Source organism: Crinia signifera, chromosome 4 (genome assembly GCF_055691185.1).
Source record: "Crinia signifera chromosome 4, ASM5569118v1, whole genome shotgun sequence".
Lineage (NCBI taxonomy): Eukaryota > Metazoa > Chordata > Amphibia > Anura > Myobatrachidae > Crinia > Crinia signifera.
This window is the reverse complement of record NC_139220.1, coordinates 311,241,404-311,260,121: the sequence shown is the minus strand read 5'-3', so window position 1 is coordinate 311,260,121 and position 18,718 is coordinate 311,241,404. Positions and strand designations below refer to the sequence as shown.

Genomic DNA, 18,718 nt, shown 5'->3' with positions numbered 1-18,718 from the left:
GTTCACTCTGAGTGAACTGGAATCAACCCCTATATCGTAAGTAAGAATGGGGGCACTGTGGAATAATATGAACTGGGGGCACTGTGGAATAATAAGAACTGGGGACAGTGTGGAATAATAAGAACTGGGGACACTGTGGAATAATAAGAACTGGGGACACTGTGGAATAATAAGAACTGGGGACACTGTGGAATAATAAGAACTGGGGACACTGTGGAATAATAAGAACTGGGGGCACTGTGGAATAATATGAACTGGGGGCACTGTGGAATAATAAGAACTGGGGACAGTGTGGAATAATAAGAACTGGGGACACTGTGGAATAATAAGAACTGGGGACACTGTGGAATAATAAGAACTGGGGACACTGTGGAATAATAAGAACTGGGGACACTGTGGAATAATAAGAACTGGGGACACTGTGGAATAATAAGAACTGGGGGCACTGTGGAATAATATGAACTGGGGGCACTGTGGAATAATAAGAACTGGGGACAGTGTGGAATAATAAGAACTGGGGACACTGTGGAATAATAAGAACTGGGGACACTGTGGAATAATAAGAACTGGGGACACTGTGGAATAATAAGAACTGGGGACACTGTGGAATAATAAGAACTGGGGGCACTGTGGAATAATATAAACTGGGGGCACTGTGGAATAATATGAACTGGGGGCACTGTGGAATAATAAGAACCTGGGGCACTGTGGAATAATAAGAACTTGGGGCACTGTGCAATAATAAGAACTGGAGACACTGTGGAATAATGAGAATGTAGGGCACTGTGGAATAATGAGAACTGGGGGCTCTATGTGGCATAATGCGACCTTGTGGCACTACAGTGTGCTTAAAGCATTTATGTTGATGGGAGTACAACATTCAGAGAGTCTTCTTGGAAAGAGCACCTACAAGTTAGTTACCCTGGGGCAAAGGACGGGATCATAAGCAGACAGGACAGTTCAAAGACAATCTTAGAATCAGAGTCAGCTTTATTGGCCAGGTATACTTTCGTATACTAGAAATTTGTTCCCGGTAACAATGCAACTGCCAAGAGACAACATAACAGGGGGAGGTATACGATACAATATACATAGACAGCGTGGAGCACAGTGTATATTACTTTACAGCTATTGGTTTGGGAGGCTTGCTAGAATTGTTCAGGATGTGGACTGCTTGGGGGAAAAAGGCCTTTGGAGCGTCTAGTTGACTTTGCAGAAATGGCTCTGAAGCGCCTGCTAGATGGAAGCATTTTGAGCAAGTCTTCGCCAGGATGCAAGTGGTCTTCTACGATTTTTACGGCACGTTTTCTGACTCTGGATTGGTACAGGTCCTTAGGATAGAGGTATCAGAGATTGCATGAGACACAAGTCAGTCATTGCACAGTCTACCAGGCAAAAGGACACCTGCCCTGCTATCAGTCATACTAATAACCTTATTTTAACTATTTAAACTGCATTTCCTCTTTTACAAATAAAACAAATAATGTGATTTATTAGCATTTTTGCTTTTTATTGTACAAAACATGTTCGGCCTTGGTATCATGTATTTACAGTAAATTGCCAACATGGCATTACAGACAGTACACCTAGTACATCATATACAATATAGTAAAAACAAATATACTGTATATTATATACACAGTACACAACATCTCAGTATAGCTGCAGAGGTCAACTGTCATTGACGTTGCCCTACCTGGGATCTCCATTGCCTCAACAGTGAAAGCTGAGGTCACAACTTCTGGGAACATGGAGAACACGGGATATGTATATGCCTTCTAGTGAGTGGAGAAGTGGACAAGTGGAGATGTCCTTAGCAACCAATCAGCTTCTACCTAGCATTGTATAAGATGTACTTGATAAACAATAGCTAGAAGCAGATTGGTTTGCCAGGGCAACTTCTTTACTTTTTAGAAGGCTTCCTACATATCCTTAGGATGTGTTCTGCAACGAGCATGATGTTGGGATGACCATTGATGGTGGAATTTTGACTGAAACAAACTATACATTGGAAGATTATCAATTGTTTCAACCTCTTTAAATCATTGGCTCATAGACCAATCATAAAATGGGGATGGGCTTTGCATGTGCACCAGGGGGCAGAGCTAATCTACATGTCCATACACTGACTAGAGCAGGGATGGGGAACCGCCAGCCCTCCAGCTGTGGTTGAACTACACATCCCAGCATGCCCAGCTACAGTTTTGCTATTTGGCCATGCCAAAACTGTTGCAGGGCATACTGGGATGTGTAGTTCAACAACAACTGTAGGTCGAAAGGTTCCCCATCCCTGAACTAGAGGAAGAACAAAAACATCTGTTGGCTCTGTACCATTAGTGGTCGAAAACCATTTGTTCTACACCTTCAATGGCAAAATTATTTCATATTGGTGTGTAACCTCTAATGGTTTGTAACCATTGATAGTCAATGGCCAACCCTAGCATGATGTCAAATAAAAATATTGGGTGGCCAGCCACTCTGAGCTACTGAATGATGACAGGACCACCCATACAGTAAATGTCTTCTCTTTTGCCAGAAGAAGAAGGAGATCCAGTTGAGTAAAACTTTGAATAATAGTCATGACTGAACATACTCTAGCTGATTCTCTTGACATGCTACAATGACTGGTTCCTTCCATTGTCCACCCACACCACTGGCAGCAGTGCAGAAAAGACAGTTAATGGCACCTTTCAAATTGACGACTGATATATGTGGATCCTTGCCTAGACTTTGACCACCACCAACTACGATAGTTACTTAACTACATCTTGTTTCATGGACTCTCTATACCTCTTTGACTGTAAGCTCACCAATCATTCTGTTTCAACTCAATGTAGGCTATTTATTTGTATCATAATCAATAAAAAAGTTACATAATATGTTAGCCATTTATGAATATAGTATAATAAATAATGATCTAAATTATATAAAAAGTTAATAATGCTGAACTGGCTGAAATGCACCAGAAGATCAGATATGTGGTGCTTCTCTGTTGAACCTGAAGAGATGTTGGTGGCCTCCAAAATTCCAGACCGCCTCCATAGACTATGCTGTATAACAACATTATACTGCAGAGACAAAACTGGGACAGCACTGACCTTGAGGATAACTAAGAGAACAGTGCGCAGTAGATCCCAGCAAGGCATGACAGACTCAAGAGTTGACTCCACTTTTAAGATTCATCGTCTTCACCTTACAATACATTAATGCATAGTGTCTGTGTGCCCATTGACCATAGCGGCTGGAACAGTCTGTTATAACTCCACTTTTTAGATATCCTCTCCAATGACTCATTCCTGTTGTAGATGTTCTTGAAATATTCCAGTTGCTGCTGATCCAACATGATTAACATTTGATGGGATGTCAGCAAACTACCACGCTGAACGGACAGTAGGCCTCTGTATTTTAACCTGGAACATGGTGAGAAGAGGACACCGTTGAGCGATATTGGAGGATCATACGTTAGCATGCTGGTCATTAATGCTGTAGTTTTTACTTTTGAACAAATGCAGCAATTCAGGTTCAACCAGGAATGGAACCAAAGCAGTGTGTGGTGCAATGGTGTATCCATAAAGGGTGCAGTGTGCTGGGTGCAGGCAGACCTCTGAGTCCCACACCGTGCACACTGCACCCATTTTGGTAATACTTACCTTCTGGAGTCCTGTGGCAGCAGCAGGAGTGCTGCAGAAATCACCATAAAAATGGCGCGGCATCCATTTTTCCAGTGCCCTGCACATGTGCAGTGAAGTCTGAATGCTCAGACTCCATAGAGCAGCAGAGGTTCACGCAAGCGCAGTAGGATCTAAGTACTAGAAAGCTCAGAATCTACTGCTACCACTGCCGCTCCCGGCAGAGAGGAGGGGGCCTGGCTGAGGAGGCAACACACTGGCCTCCTCCGCTCTTAAGAAGCCCCTGGTGTGGTAGCTGGGGTAGGTCCTGGTTCTGCCTGTGCCCGGCAGCTAAACCTCAGACAGGAAGTGAAAGTTAACACACTTCCTGCCTGTCTAGGCTGGGTAGAGCATATATCCGGAGGCTAGTGTGGGGTTGCTTGCTGCATGACTATATCTGTATAGATCTGTATATACTGTACCTCGATTGATGTGTCCAGGTTTTCCAGTCTGGGTTTGAAATTACTGCTGGCCTTGGAACTGACTGCATAGAGGGAGAAACCATGCATTAGTAATATACTGGACACTTTAAAACACTATATATATATATATATATATATATATATATTTCCCCGATAAGAAGACCTACCCTGATAATAAGCCCTACCCTTATTTCTGGACAACGGTCCAAAATAAGCCCTACCCCAAAAATAACCCTAGCTAAATCCCCATTTTGCCCAGTCACTGTGCTAAACTGCAGCCCTGATACCGCTGAAGCCTCTACTGGCATCAGCGGTCCCAGGGGTGCACTGCGCATGTGACGTCACTACGCACCTCGAGGACTGAGCGACATCTGTACACAGGCGGGAGCGGAGTGACTGAGCGGCAGCGGAAAGGCTGAGTGGCTGAAAATTGGCCTGTGGGACAATCAAAAAACAGGGGCGGGGCTTCACGATTGTTGGAGGCGGAGCTAAACTCCTTGTCCCGGCTACTTGGTGAAAAGCAAAAAAAAAAACTATTTGTTTAAGCTTGCCACCTGAGCAAGAAAGACAGGCTATTTTCTATATACTGTATATATTCCAGAAACGGGGTCATGAGCTTTAAAAAAATGGGTGTCATTTCATGGGATTAAACGCAAGGCCATGCCCCATTTCCCCTCTGTTGGGGCATGGACAATGCTGTGTGAGCTGCTGGCCATGCCTCCTGTCCTTCTCTCTGGGGGGGAGTGACATTGTGCACAAATGGACCCCCCCCCCCCCACCCTGTGTTTGCATATGTGCTAGGTGACACAAATAATATAGGGGGTTATTCTAGTCCATTCTTTCTGACAAAATCCTTCTTAGATGGACAAAACCATGTGCACTGCGGGTGGGGCAGATGTAACTTGTGCAGAGAGAATTAGATTTGGGTTGGGTTTTTCTTCAAAGTGAGATCTATATTGAAGTGTAAAATCATGCAGTCAGTATTTTCCCTGCACAGAAACAAAATAACTCACCCAAATCTAATTCTCTCTGCACATGTTACATCTGCCCCCCTGCAGTGCACATGGTTTTGTCCATCTAAGAAGGATTTTGTCAGAAAGAATGAACTAGAATAAACCCCATAGTGAGGTAGAAATCTGTCCCTCCTCTGACAGTATGAGAATTACCTACCTCCATCTCCCTCGTGCTCAGTGAAGCTAATGGATAATGGTTCATCGTTCCATGTAGGGTCATTATTTCCATACCAGATACCATGGACGTCATCAAATGATTCTCTGAAGACACAAATAACAGCACAGTAAGACAGTGATCAGTTACAGTATAACATAAATACTTATTCAAACCAGCACATACTGTATAGCGCTGTGCAGAGGCTCTGTGTCACCTGGACTGGGATACACAGCACTGTGTACACCTGAACATGTCTCCTGGACTTTGCTAAACAGCACCATGCAGAGGCTTGGTGTACAACTGGAGATGTGTCCCCTGGACTGGGTTACACAGCACCATGCAGATGCTCTGTGTACAACTGGAGATGTGTCCCCTGGACTGGGTTACACAGCACCATGCAGATGCTCTGTGTACAGCTGTAGATAGTGCCTGGACTGGGTCACACAGCAGAGGCTCTGTGTGTACAGCACCGTGTGTACAGCAACGTGCAGAGGCTCTGTGTGTACATCTGGAGATGTGTCCCCTGATCTGGGTTACACAGCACCATGCAGAGGCTCCGTGTACAGCTAGAGATGTATCCTCGACTGGGTTAAACAGCACTGTGCAGAGGCTCTGTGAACAGCTGAACATGTGTCCCCTGGAATGGGTCACAGCCCCATGCAGTGGCTCTGTGTACAGCAGGATATGTGTCCCCTGGACTGAGTTACACAGCACTGTGTAGAGTTTCTGTGTACATCTGGAGATGTGTCCCCTGGAATGGGTAACACAGCACCATACAGAGGCTCGGTGTACAGCTTGAGATGTCTCCTGGACTGGGTTACACAGCAATATGCAGATGCTCTGTGAACAGCTGAACATTTGTCCCCTGGAATGGGTTACACAGCACCATACAGAGGCTCTGTGTACAGCTGGAGATGTGTCTCCAGGAGGGGTTACACAGCACCTTGCAAAGGCTCTGTGTACAGCTGGAGATGTGTCCCCAGGAGTGGGTTACACAGCACCATGCAGAGGCTCTGTGTACAGCTGGAGATGAGTCTCCTGGACTGGGTCACACAGCACCGTGCAGTGGCTCTGTGTACAGCAGGATATGTGTCGACCTGACTGGGTTACACAGCACCATGCAGAGGCTCTGTGTACAGTTGGAGATGAGTCTCCTGGACAGGGATACACAGCACCGTGCAGAGGCTCTGTGTACAGCTGGAGATGTTGCCAGGACTGGGTCACACAGCAGAGGCTCTGTGTGTACAGCACTGTGCAGAGGCTCTGTGTGTACAGCTGGAGATGTGTCCCCTGATCTGGGTCACACAGCACCGGTCTGTGGCTCTGTGTCGAGGCATTTGCATGGGTAGGGGGGGGGGGGGGGCGGACAGGGGGCGGCATCGAGGGAATGAGTTCTCGTACACAGCCACACACAGCACCTGCTGTAACCATGATCTAATGTGTCTCCTGCTCCTGAATCATCAGTCCCATGGCCTCCGCTGTCCTAGACCCACCGAGCTGACTCTTGTCTCATTTACTTTAAGTGAACACTACAATCACTTGGGCTGCATGTTACAGAGAACTTTAGCTGCAGGAAATGACTCCGGGAATAAGAAGCCGATGCAAATACTTCTGTTATCTTCCCCCAGCTAATCACTGTATCAGCTGCGTCATCTCTTCTGTTATCTTCCCCCAGCTAATCACTGTATCATCTGCGTCACTTATTTACCTGTTTATGTTTTATGATCCGCTGTAAGTTCTGTGGTGTTGGAATGTCTGTGCCAGAACACAAGTAGTAGGGGTGTAACTGTGTTCTCCCATATAGCGAACTCTGAGGTGCAAATTTACTAAGATGGGAGTTCTAATGAAGATGGGATGTTGCTCAAAGCAACCAATCAGATTCTACATCTTATTTATTAAGCACCATCTAAAAGATAATAGATGTAATCTATGGGCAACACCACATCTTCAGTAGAACTCCCATCTTAGTAAATGTACTCCTAACAGTGCCTGCTTCCCCAGTACACATCACAGCATTACCTGCTTCCCCAGTACACATCACAGCGTTACCTGCTTCCCCAGTACATATCACAGCATTACCTGCTTCCCTATACACATCACAGCGTTACCTGCTTCCCCAGTACACATCACAGCATTACCTGCTTCCCTAGTACACATCACAGCGTTACCTGCTTCCCCCGTACACATCACAGCATTACCTGCTTCCCCGTACATATCACAGCGTTACCTGCTTCCCTATACACATCACAGCGTTACCTGCTTCCCCAGTACACATCACAGCATTACCTGCTTCCCTAGTACACATCACAGCGTTACCTGCTTCCCCCGTACACATCACAGCATTACCTGCTTCCCCGTACACATCACAGCGTTACCTGCTTCCCCAGTACACATCACAGCATTACCTGCTTCCCCAGTACACATCACAGCGTTACCTGCTTTTCCAGTACACATCACAGCGTTACCTGCTTCCCCAGTACACATCACAGCGTTACCTGCTTCCCCAGTACACATCACAGCGTTACCTGCTTCCCCAGTACACATCACAGCGTTATCTGCTTCCCCCGTACACATCACAGCATTACCTGCTTCCCCAGTACACATCACAGCGTTACCTGCTTCCCCAGTACACATCACAGCGTTACCTGCTTCCCTATACACATCACAGCGTTACCTGCTTCCCCAGTACACATCACAGCGTTACCTGCTTCCCTATACACATCACAGCGTTACCTGCTTCCCCGTACACATCACAGCGTTACCTGCTTCCCTATACACATCACAGCGTTACCTGCTTCCCCCGTACACATCACAGCGTTACCTGCTTCCCCAGTACACATCACAGCGTTACCTGCTTCCCCAGCACACATCACAGCGTTACCTGCTTCCCCAGTACACATCACAGCGTTACCTGCTTCCCCAGTACACATCACAGCATAACCTGCTTCCCCCGTACACATCACAGCATTACCTGCTTCCCCAGTACACATCACAGCGTTACCTGCTTCCCCAGTACACATCACAGCGTTACCTGCTTCCCCCGTACACATCACAGCATTACCTGATTCCCCCATACACATCACAGCATTACCTGCTTCCCTGGACACATCACAGCATTACTTGCTTCCCCTGTACACATCACAGCATTACCTGATTCCCCGTACACATCACCGCATTACCTGCGTCCCTTGTACACATCACAGCATTACCTGCTTCACCGATACACATCACAGCATTACCTGCTTCCCTGGACACATCACAGCATTAACTGCTTCCCTGGACACATCACAGCATTACCTGCTTCCCCCATACACATCACAGCATTACCTGCTTCCCTGTACACATCACAGCATTACCTGCATCCCCCGTACACATCACAGCATTACCTGATTCCCCTGTACACATCACAGCATTACCTGCTTCCCCCGTACACATCACAGCGTTACCTGCTTCCCCGGACACATCACAGCATTACCTGCATCCCCCGTACACATCACAGCATTACCTGCTTCCCCATACACATCACAACATTACCTGCTTCACCGATACACATCACAGCATTACCTGCTTCTCTGTACACATTACAGCTTTAACTGCTTCCCTGGATACATCACAGCATTACCTGCTTCCCCCATACACATCACAGCATTACCTGCTTCCCTGTACACATCACAGCATTACCTGCATCCCCCGTACACATCACAGCATTACCTGCTTCCCTATACACATCACAGCATTACCTGCTTCCCGCGTACACATCACAGCATTACCTGCCTCCCCCGTACACATCACAGCATTACCTGCTTCCCCCGTACACATCACAGCATTACCTGCCTCCCCCGTACACATCACAGCATTACCTGCTTCCCGCGTACACATCACAGCATTACCTGCTTCCCTGTACACATCACAGCATTACGTGCTTCCCCCGTACACATCACAGCATTACCTGCTTCCCCCGTACACATCACAGCATTACCTGCTTCCCCGTACACACCACAGCATTACCTGCTTCACCGTACACATCACAGCATTACCTGCTTCCCCCGTACACATCACAGCATTACCTGCTTCCCCCGTACACATCACAGCATTACCTGCTTCCCCGTACACACCACAGCATTACCTGCTTCCCGCGTACACATCACAGCATTACCTGCTTCCCCGTACACACCACAGCATTACCTGCTTCCCCCGCACATAACACACAACAATACATGAGGGCTCTCACCCTTTCGTAGTTCTCTGTCTGTACAGGAAGAATCCTACAATGACAATGATGACAATCAGGACAGCGATAGAGGCACCGACTAATCCGTATACAAGGCTCTTCTGTATCTTGTCCTTACAGTTCTGGGATGTGTAGAAGTAAAGATCGGTTCTTGGACAACTGTTTGAAGACAGAATGATATCATTATAATAATATACTTATATGTAAGCAGTAACCATTACTTCTGCTCTTGATGGCAATTTCCAAGTGGCTGTGTAACAACAAGTACCAGCAAGCCTTTCCTGCAAATAACAGGGACGCCTGTTATTTGGAACTTTGACAGATACTGACATTACTCGGTGACAGGATCATGCTGCTCGCAAAGGGCCTGATTCAGACCTATTCGCTAGGCTGCGTATGTTGGCAGCCTAGCACACAGGTAAATGCCGCCCAGCCCAATGATTTACTATGCAGCCTTGTTTTTTTACTGTTTAGAATGTAAAGTGCAATGTAAGTTATTTTCCCCTACTACCTTCAGTTATTATCCCGTACTGCCTTCAGTTATTATCCCGTACTGCCTTTAGTTATTATCCCCTACTGCCTTCAGTTATTATCCCCTACTGCCTTCAGTTATTATCCCCTACTGCCTTCAGTTATTATCCCCTACTGCCTTCAGTTATTATCCCCTACTGCCTTCAGTTATTATCCCCTACTGCCTTCAGTTATTATCCCCTACTGCCTTCAGTTATTATCCCCTACTGCCTTCAGTTATTATCCCCTACTGCCTTCACTTATTATCCCGTACTGCCTTCACTTATTATACCCTACTGCCTTCACTTATTATACCCTACTGCCTTCACTTATTATACCCTACTGCCTTCACTTATTATACCCTACTGCCTTCACTTATTATACCCTACTGCCTTCACTTATTATACCCTACTGCCTTCACTTATTATACCCTACTGCCTTCAGTTATTATCCCATCCTGCCTTCAGTTATTATCCCATACTGCCTTCAGTTATTATACTCTACTGCCTTCAGTTATTATACTCTACTGCCTTCAGTTATTATCCCCGTAGTGCCTTCAGTTACTATACCCTACTGCCTTCAGTTATTATACCCTACTGCCTTCAGTTATTATACCCTACTGCCTTCAGTTACTGTATTTTCCCATCCTGCCTTCAGTTATTATCCCATACTACCTTCACTTATTATCCCCTACTGCCTCCACTTATTATCCCCTACTGCCTCCACTTATTATCCCCTACTGCCTTCAGTTATTATCCTGTACTGTCTTCCGTTATAATCCGGTAATTATTTTTTTTTACTGTTTTTCTTTTTTTTGTATACTAACGTCATTTGTTGAATTACATTGACAATGATATAAATTAGTTGGAACAAGTGACTTTTGTGATCTACAACTTTCAATTCAAGGGAGAGTTTTATCTTAAAATGATCCGAATAAACTAGTCTAACCTCTACATTAACTATATACTTGTTGTCTAATGCATTCAGGTCAGCACATCGTGCATTTATGGCCTGTCTATAAATATGTTGTTAACCCCCCCCCCCACCACCCCCCAAAAAAAAAAGTATTACTATCGGCTCTTGCCTGACATTTTTCAAACCCAGCCTGTGACATGGCAGATAGGAGCCGATTGGCTGGCTTTATCACTCCCCATTTTATCTCTTTTGAAGCTTAGTGCATCTAGCCCTGTATCTTTACAATCCCTTGACTAAGTATGACTGCCTTCACCACATTTTGGGGTCTTTTTAAAATATTGTTATCCACTTATTGTTCCGTTATAATTATATTATACCAATGCAGACACAGTATATTAATTGATCACTTTGGGCAGTTACAATTAGGGCATACCTGCCTACTTTTGAAAAGGAGTGAAAGGGGGCTGGACGAGGCTCCGTTTTGGGGCTAGGCTGATGTCACTAAGCCCCGCCCCCATGACCGGCAGCCACATTAATTCGAGGGTCCGTGGATGGGGGGGAGGGCTAAATGACGCAAAATGACGCAATTCACGTCATTTAGCCCCGCACCCTCCCCGCGGACCCGCAAAACTTGGAAATATATACCGCGGGGAAGGGGGGAGCAGGGGCTGTGGCCACAATGCGGAAGACTTGCCCACCTTCCCGGGGGGGCGGGAGGGGGACCCGATTTGCGGGACCCTCCCAGCCATTCTGGGAGGGTAGGCAAATATGGGTTAGGGGGAGAGGGTTAGGCATCAAGGTGAGACTAATGTCCTTTACAATGTATTAATATACAATAAGTATATCGGGACATAGCGGGACATATCGGGACATCGGCAGGAGTACAGTGACAGTGTGGACCCCCGTGGGGATGACTGATGATTCCCTGGTTAAGCCTACAGTGGTTGATACAGATGGAACAGCTCTCATTAGAGCTGCTCCTGACGATTCTATCACCATCTGCCGCCGTGTGCTAGCCACCAGAAGATGCTCACATGCCACGTTCTGACGGAGCCCGCCACCACCTCCCCGACGCTACCCCGCCACTACCCACACCCGCCCTAACCATGCCCGACTCCCTGAAGTGGAGACGGGCAGGGTTTACGCCATCCGCCGCCAAGTGAAGGGGAAGCGCGTGCATGTAAGAAGCTTGCGTAACCCCGTCAGATGTAGCGCCTCTCCGCCGGCGTTCGCCAGCTCAGGGAATCTGTTGATTCCCTGGGCTGGCAGAGAGGCCACGTAATGTTGCTTGGCTATGAATGGACAATGACTCCTGTTGTATTTACTGTCTATATCAGTGTGTGCATAATATGCTTCTATGTGAGTCATAAAGGTCCTTAGGGGGTTTTTATATTATCATAGTGACACTAATAAGAGTGATTCATTAATTAATTGTGTCCCTGTCTCCCTTGAATAGATTGGTGTCTGTATGCGCACAGCGTCCATACACCACTGCTCAGCAGAGCAACAGGAAGCCCCCCCCCCACCACCACCACCACCACCACCACTGCGGGACACTGCCAGCCCCTGGCAGCAGAACACAACACAGGACTGTCCCAAAAAAAGGGACATTTCCTGCGAAAATCAGGACAGTTGGACATTATGTAACCATATATATTGGAACCTACCATTAAGATAAGTGAAGGGGAAGTAACCGCTACATAGTCTGTGTGTCTTTTTGCTGCAATAAATGTGACGTTGTAATGTTTATGGGCAGACATCAGACCTATATATTGCACCTGTAATCTCTGTACTGGTATATCTGCACCATCACTCACTTCCTTATGGCCCCTACACACGTGCTGATGTCAGGGCATTTTCTAAGTGATCTGACTTAATGTGCCTAGCTTAGAGAATGCCCCTACATCGCTCCTTGGCCCTTATTCTAGTTGATTCGGATGGATGCGTATTTCGGACAGGAACCGAGTGTTCTTAGCCCCGCCTACCGTACGGATCGCTCACACCGCCCGAATGCGGTAAGACGCTGAGCGAACGGACCGCGAGTGGATGTTTCATGTGAACACCTCCCCCATCTGTGGGAACCTCCCCCATTCTCCGATGGTCGCCAAACATCGAATGATGGACCGAGTGGTCAGACAGCACCGAGTGCTCCAGACCACTCTGACATTTTTCCGTATGAAAGCAGGGATGTGGGCGGGCAGCTGACATCCGGCTATGTCATATGTCCGCCCCCCCACACGTGCGTCCATCGTTTTAATGGGAACGCCCATGAAACGCGGGGCGTACGCATATGGTAATGAGCCCAAAAAGCCCTTCACGCCCCTCTCCACCCCCTGCTCGGATCGTTAGCTGAACGGACCTCACTCCGTGTTCGGACGTGGGAGGCGTTCTCACATGCGCAAATAACAAACATCGTCCGTCCGACCGCACGCGGAGCTGTCCGACTCAATCAGAATAAGGGCCCTTGTGTAGGGGCCACAGCGATAGCGATGTGCGGCCCAGCGTGTCGCTCTCACCCGGCGATTAAGATCCAGCATGCTGGATATATCTAGTAAGATCGCTGGTCAGGGCCAATGCTCTCACCAGAGGACACTGGCCCTGACAGATTGATCAGCACACAGCGCTGATACATTGTTGTGTGCTGAGCAATCTTGCTGAGCGATCTTAGCGTTCTAGCATCGCTCTGATTGCTCAGCAACATCTCTACGTGTGTAGGCCCCGTTACTGCAAAAAGAAATTCCAATCCACTCTCTACAGTTCCATGTTCCTGCATTCACTGACCACACTGGTCAGCACAGTGGTCAGACATTAACAACAGGTCAACACAAGCAAGAGGTTGGTATGTAGACGGTCGACACAGGAAAAGGTCGACATGAGGTGGGGTTTCATTCATCGGGTCAGGTGCGTCGCTCCGCTAACGGATGGATGTTAAAGTATTTCAAAAGTAAAAAAAAATGGTAAAGGTGAAAAACTTACGTTGACCTTTTTATGCGTCAAACTTCACGTCGACCTTTTGTCAATTTCAACATTTTGCATGCGGACCTATCGGTGTCAACCTGTTCACTGTCACTGTCACTAGACAATGTAGTCAACCGTATCTCGACCTATCAATCGGATCCCGACTTTTTTGCCATAACCCTTTAGATAAATGCCAGGTAGCACCGACGGTTCAATTGTTCTCCAGAAAATCCATATCTAAATATTATATTTTATGGTGCTAGCATTGGCCTGCATCTACTGATGAGTACAGCATGGTCTTCCATGGAAAAGAAGATATGAGGTCATAGTATTAAAGGTATATGAATGATCAATAAGGTCAACATAGACAAAAAGTCAAAACAACCGAATAAAAAAGTCAACATGAGGTTTCATGGCTTTTTTTGTGTAAATTTTTAGATTTTATCTCATGGACCCTCGCATGGCTCGCTTTCCTCACCTTACATTGGGTGTTCCCATTTGGACTGTTCCCAATCAGGGCTTTCCCAATTGGACTGTCCGTTGACCAAGAAACAGTAGACTATCATCCGAACACCACTCAACACCCATTTAATAACCGTCCAATGAATTCTCTTGATAAGGCGGAATATAAGATTGTATCGGCCTCAGTATACTCACTAGCAGCTCGGACCAGTCTTCGCAATGATCTGACAGATGCCTTGGTTGCAGTTCGTAGACTTTGGGTACTCTGGACTACACTTAGATAAGCAGACAAGTCCATCAGTTGTCACATTTGGGGTGAAAAATTCCTGGAAACCTTCTGGAATTCTGTTGTTGCAAAGTTCTGCCAAACAAACAGGTATACATTGTACGGACAGGAGCATCAGCGAATATAGGAGGAGCATAGAGGTCATCTACAGGAGGACATACCTTCTATACTTGCCACGGGCACATGAGAGATGGTCGTGCCACTTGAATTAAAACAAAGGGCGTCTAATACTACGAAGAGAGAAAGTTAAGACACACACATTAACTGCAACAACCGCAAGGGCACACACAATTTCGGGTCTTTGGAAAAATAATTTGTGCCTAGTTTTGCAGCTTGGCGCAGAAGTTGTCCCTTTGTGGGTATACCCAGAATAATGTGGACATTCAGATCATGACTCATGAATGCGAAAGGTTTAGTCAATACAAACTGATCTGATCTGTCCAGAAATGTCTCAAATTCCCCAAATATCTCTTACATCGAGGGCTATTTTTCAGCAGGCTCCAGCAGGACCTGGGGCCCTTATTCTAGTTCACACTTTCTGACAAAATATTTCTTAGATGGACAAAACCATGTGCACTGCAGGGGAGGCAGGTGTAAAACCCCACCCAAATCTAAATATCTCTGCACAAGTAACACCTGCCTCACCTGCAGTGCACATGGTTTTGTCCATCTAAGAAATATTTTGTCAGAAAGAGTGAACTAGAATAAGGGCCTCAGTTCCTGCTGGAGCCTGCTGAAAAATAGCCCTGCTTACATCCATTATTAAACATCGACACACTAACGCCACCAAATCTTTTTCGAAAATGTATTTTCTGACTTATCAAGTCAATGGGGTCACCTTGTGGTCAGCCTGAGTTTCTGGTTCCCACCATAGATGCCCATGTTACATTCATTACAAGGGCATCTATGGAGCCACGGAAAAGCCGATCAGACTGGGAATTCCCTAATTCTCGGGGAGGGGCTGCATGTGTCAACACATTTGCGGCTCCTCGGTTCGCTGGATTCGGGATTCTGTTTGGTTGTTTTTTACAACAGTTTTGCTATTAGGGAATGCTAAAACTATGGCAAGGCATGCTGGGATGTGTAGTTTCACAACAGCTGGAGGGCCACAGTTTGGACATAACTGGTATACTGTAGGGTGACACTCTGGAAGGAAATGAAGTAGTTTCTCATCACAATCAATCATTGTCACATTGGCAGATAGGTGAAGCTACAGAACTACCCCACTCCCATGGGGTTGGGATAATATGGTCTACAGCATGATGGTCTACAGTTATTAGGTCGACACCATTAGGTTGACATGGTTCTAGGTTGAAAGGTCTTTAGTTCGACAGGTCATTAGTTCGACAGGTCACTAGGTCGACATAGGGTTTTTTCACTGTTTTTTGACCCGAATGTCAACACAATTGACATGGACACAGTTTAAAGTGCACTGCATCCCCTCGCAATGCTTCGGGCACACTATTTTATTTTCCCACCAAGCCCTAGTGGATGGTTGACCTTTTGACTGTCGACCTAGGCACTGTCGAACTAGTGACCTTTTGACCTAGAACCATGACAACCTTTTACCATGTCGACCTAGAACCATGTCGACCTAATGACTGTCGACCATGCTGTAGACCAAATGACCACATCCCCTCCCATGCACAAAACCTTTAGCTATAAAAAAAAATATATATATATTTTTAAAATACATGCCAACCACAGGGGGCCCTAGATAGAGGGGGGCCATGGGGTACTGGCCATCAACATCATGACAGTGGTTTGATGCTACATAATTATGGGCTGGATTGCTTTATTGAATAATACATATGTATGTGGGGACAGGCTGTTAAAGAGCGTTTTGCACAATGTAACCACAGCGACAGTTACCGTCCGTCCAATGTAAGTGAGAGAACACTTACTGGTGCCATGTGTACATGAATCCTCAACTGTCTTCAGCTGTGTTGCCACTTCCTCTACGACAGTGTCATACGCCTTGGTATTATTTTCCGTAATGTCCATCAACACAACGAGTTCATAATCAACCTTGACACAGCCGTCCCTGCAAGAGACAGAAATAGGGGGTCATTCTGGTTGGCTCCGGAAGCTGCAAAAACCTCTGTGGTGCTGCCCAGCCGAATCCCCGGTTGCTGAATACCCACCCACCCTGCCGCTGACTCCACCCACAACCATGTTAGGGGATGTGTTAGAAAGTGACACACCCCCTCGCATGTGCAGGCAGCAGGAAAAACCATTAAATGGTCAATGATCATTGAATGATTTCCCCTGCCTTCACAAATATCCCTGTCCCTCCCTCTCAGCTGTGAACGACCTGCAAACAGTGTATATTGCCGCGGCCGTTTGCACAGAAATGCCTAACTGGGCCGTGTACATGCAAGGCCACGGTGCATTGTGGGTATGCTCTGGCTTTGCTTCATAAATGATTTAATGAATTTTTCATGTGAATAATGCAACTTTTCTATTTTCGCAGAACCTCAGTTCAAAGTGTGGAGTTGGCGTCCTTGCGTTAGGGGCACATTCAGACCCATTTGGGTCCCAATTCAGCCTTGTGTGCGATGGTGGGGGGGTTTGCTCATGTGTGTGGGCGGGGGTTGGCAGCAGGAAAATGCCCAGCATTTTATGGCCGTCCCCATTAAAATACTGGGTGATCCCCTATACACGCAGGTGTGGCGATACGCAGGGCAGCCGAGAGGGGGGGGGGGGTACGGGGGGGGGGTACTAATTACCCGGGCTCAGGCTTGCTGGAGGGGCCGGCAGGGGCCCTGGTCGACCCCTCCCTTCCCCCTCCATCCCTCCTAGGTAGCAACAGCAGCACACACTTCTACAGCATGTGCTGTGCTGATAGCAGGCTCAGCATGAGTGTCTCACTGACAGCGTGAGAGGTCACGGTGAGCCTGCTGTCAGCACAGCACATGCTGTAGGTGTGTGCTGCTGCTGCTGCTGAGTTTAGAGCTTTTAGAGTTTTCTTTCACCCCCTGTAAAATTTTGGGGGCGTGGCCTAAGCGAGGGAGGTGGCCACACCTAGGCCACGCCCCCCAAATTCCTCTCGGCTGCCCTGGTGATATGTGCTCGGGGCGGGCGGTTGACATCACATGACATCAGCGCCCGCCCCCTTTTCAGTGATCTGTATCCATAATAAAAGTCAGTGTAGACATTTATTACCATGGGGAGAGAAAGCATTTGATGGTGTGTGACCATCGATTAATTTCTCTCCTGTTCTGCCGCATGTGAGGGGGTGTGTGATGGAACACATAACCTTGCATGCTAGTGGTGGAATTTGGGCGCAGGGGGCAGGCGTTCGGCCGGGCTGCGTTTACCTCTTTGCTTGCATAAGCTGCATAACAAACAGGGTCTGAATCAGGCCTCTCTCAGTGTCATCCGAAATTCGCCGCTCACAGTCACCCCCATATTCTGGAGCCCCTAGACAGCTGCCTAATTGTAGAGCTGGCCATGGGTAGGGTATAGGCCGCAGGCATGTCCAAACCGCGGCCCTCCAGCTGTTGTGAAACTCCAAGTCTCATCATGCCCTGCCACAGTTTTGCTAATAGGGAATGATAAAACTATGGCAAGGCATGCTGGGATATGCAGTCTCACAACAGCTGTAAGGCCATGGTTTAGACATAACTTGTATAGGGTGACACACTGGAAGGAAATGAAGCAGTTGTTGACATAAGGCACTTACCGTACGTTCAGGATGTTCACCTCTTGGTACCCAGATATATTATAGAGAAACGCCATCTGCGGAGAATCAGAGTTCAAAGGTCACCCAGGGCCATATGGGTGCTACAATATACGTCTCCTTGTTTCCTACAGGCAGTCTTTATCTCACCTCTTTTTTAAATCTTTCCTCAAACTCCTTGTAGTCCGGGCTGGTGGTGTCATTAAATTTGGTTACAAATGGCACGTTTGTTATTTTCATCTCCACGTTCACAGTGACTTTTAATTTTGTCCCTACAATACAAAGGCAAAGACGCTCAGTGAAGGCTCAGTGGGGCATATAGACTGTAAGCTCTTCAGGGCAGACAGAACATCCCGTAGGCATGCAAGCAGAGACGGTAAAATAACAGTTAGAAGCTGATTGGTTGGTACTGTG

At 46.9% G+C, this 18,718-nt stretch overlaps 1 protein-coding gene across 1 annotated transcript; it reads right to left on the bottom strand.

The window, feature by feature from the left end:
• Positions 1-2,337: 2,337 nt before the first annotated feature.
• On the bottom strand, positions 2,338-18,561 carry LOC146072836 (mucin-17-like). The gene is made up of 9 exons (XM_083180022.1): positions 18,455-18,561; positions 18,308-18,363; positions 16,527-16,666; positions 14,784-14,852; positions 14,532-14,697; positions 9,492-9,650; positions 5,261-5,364; positions 4,091-4,152; positions 2,338-3,410 (listed from the first exon to the last, which is right to left on the bottom strand). Exons 1-9 carry the CDS (start codon positions 18,542-18,544, stop codon positions 3,372-3,374), a joined length of 885 nt encoding a protein of 294 aa, XP_083036148.1. The 5' UTR covers positions 18,545-18,561; the 3' UTR covers positions 2,338-3,371.
• Between the last annotated feature and the right edge of the window lie 157 nt (positions 18,562-18,718).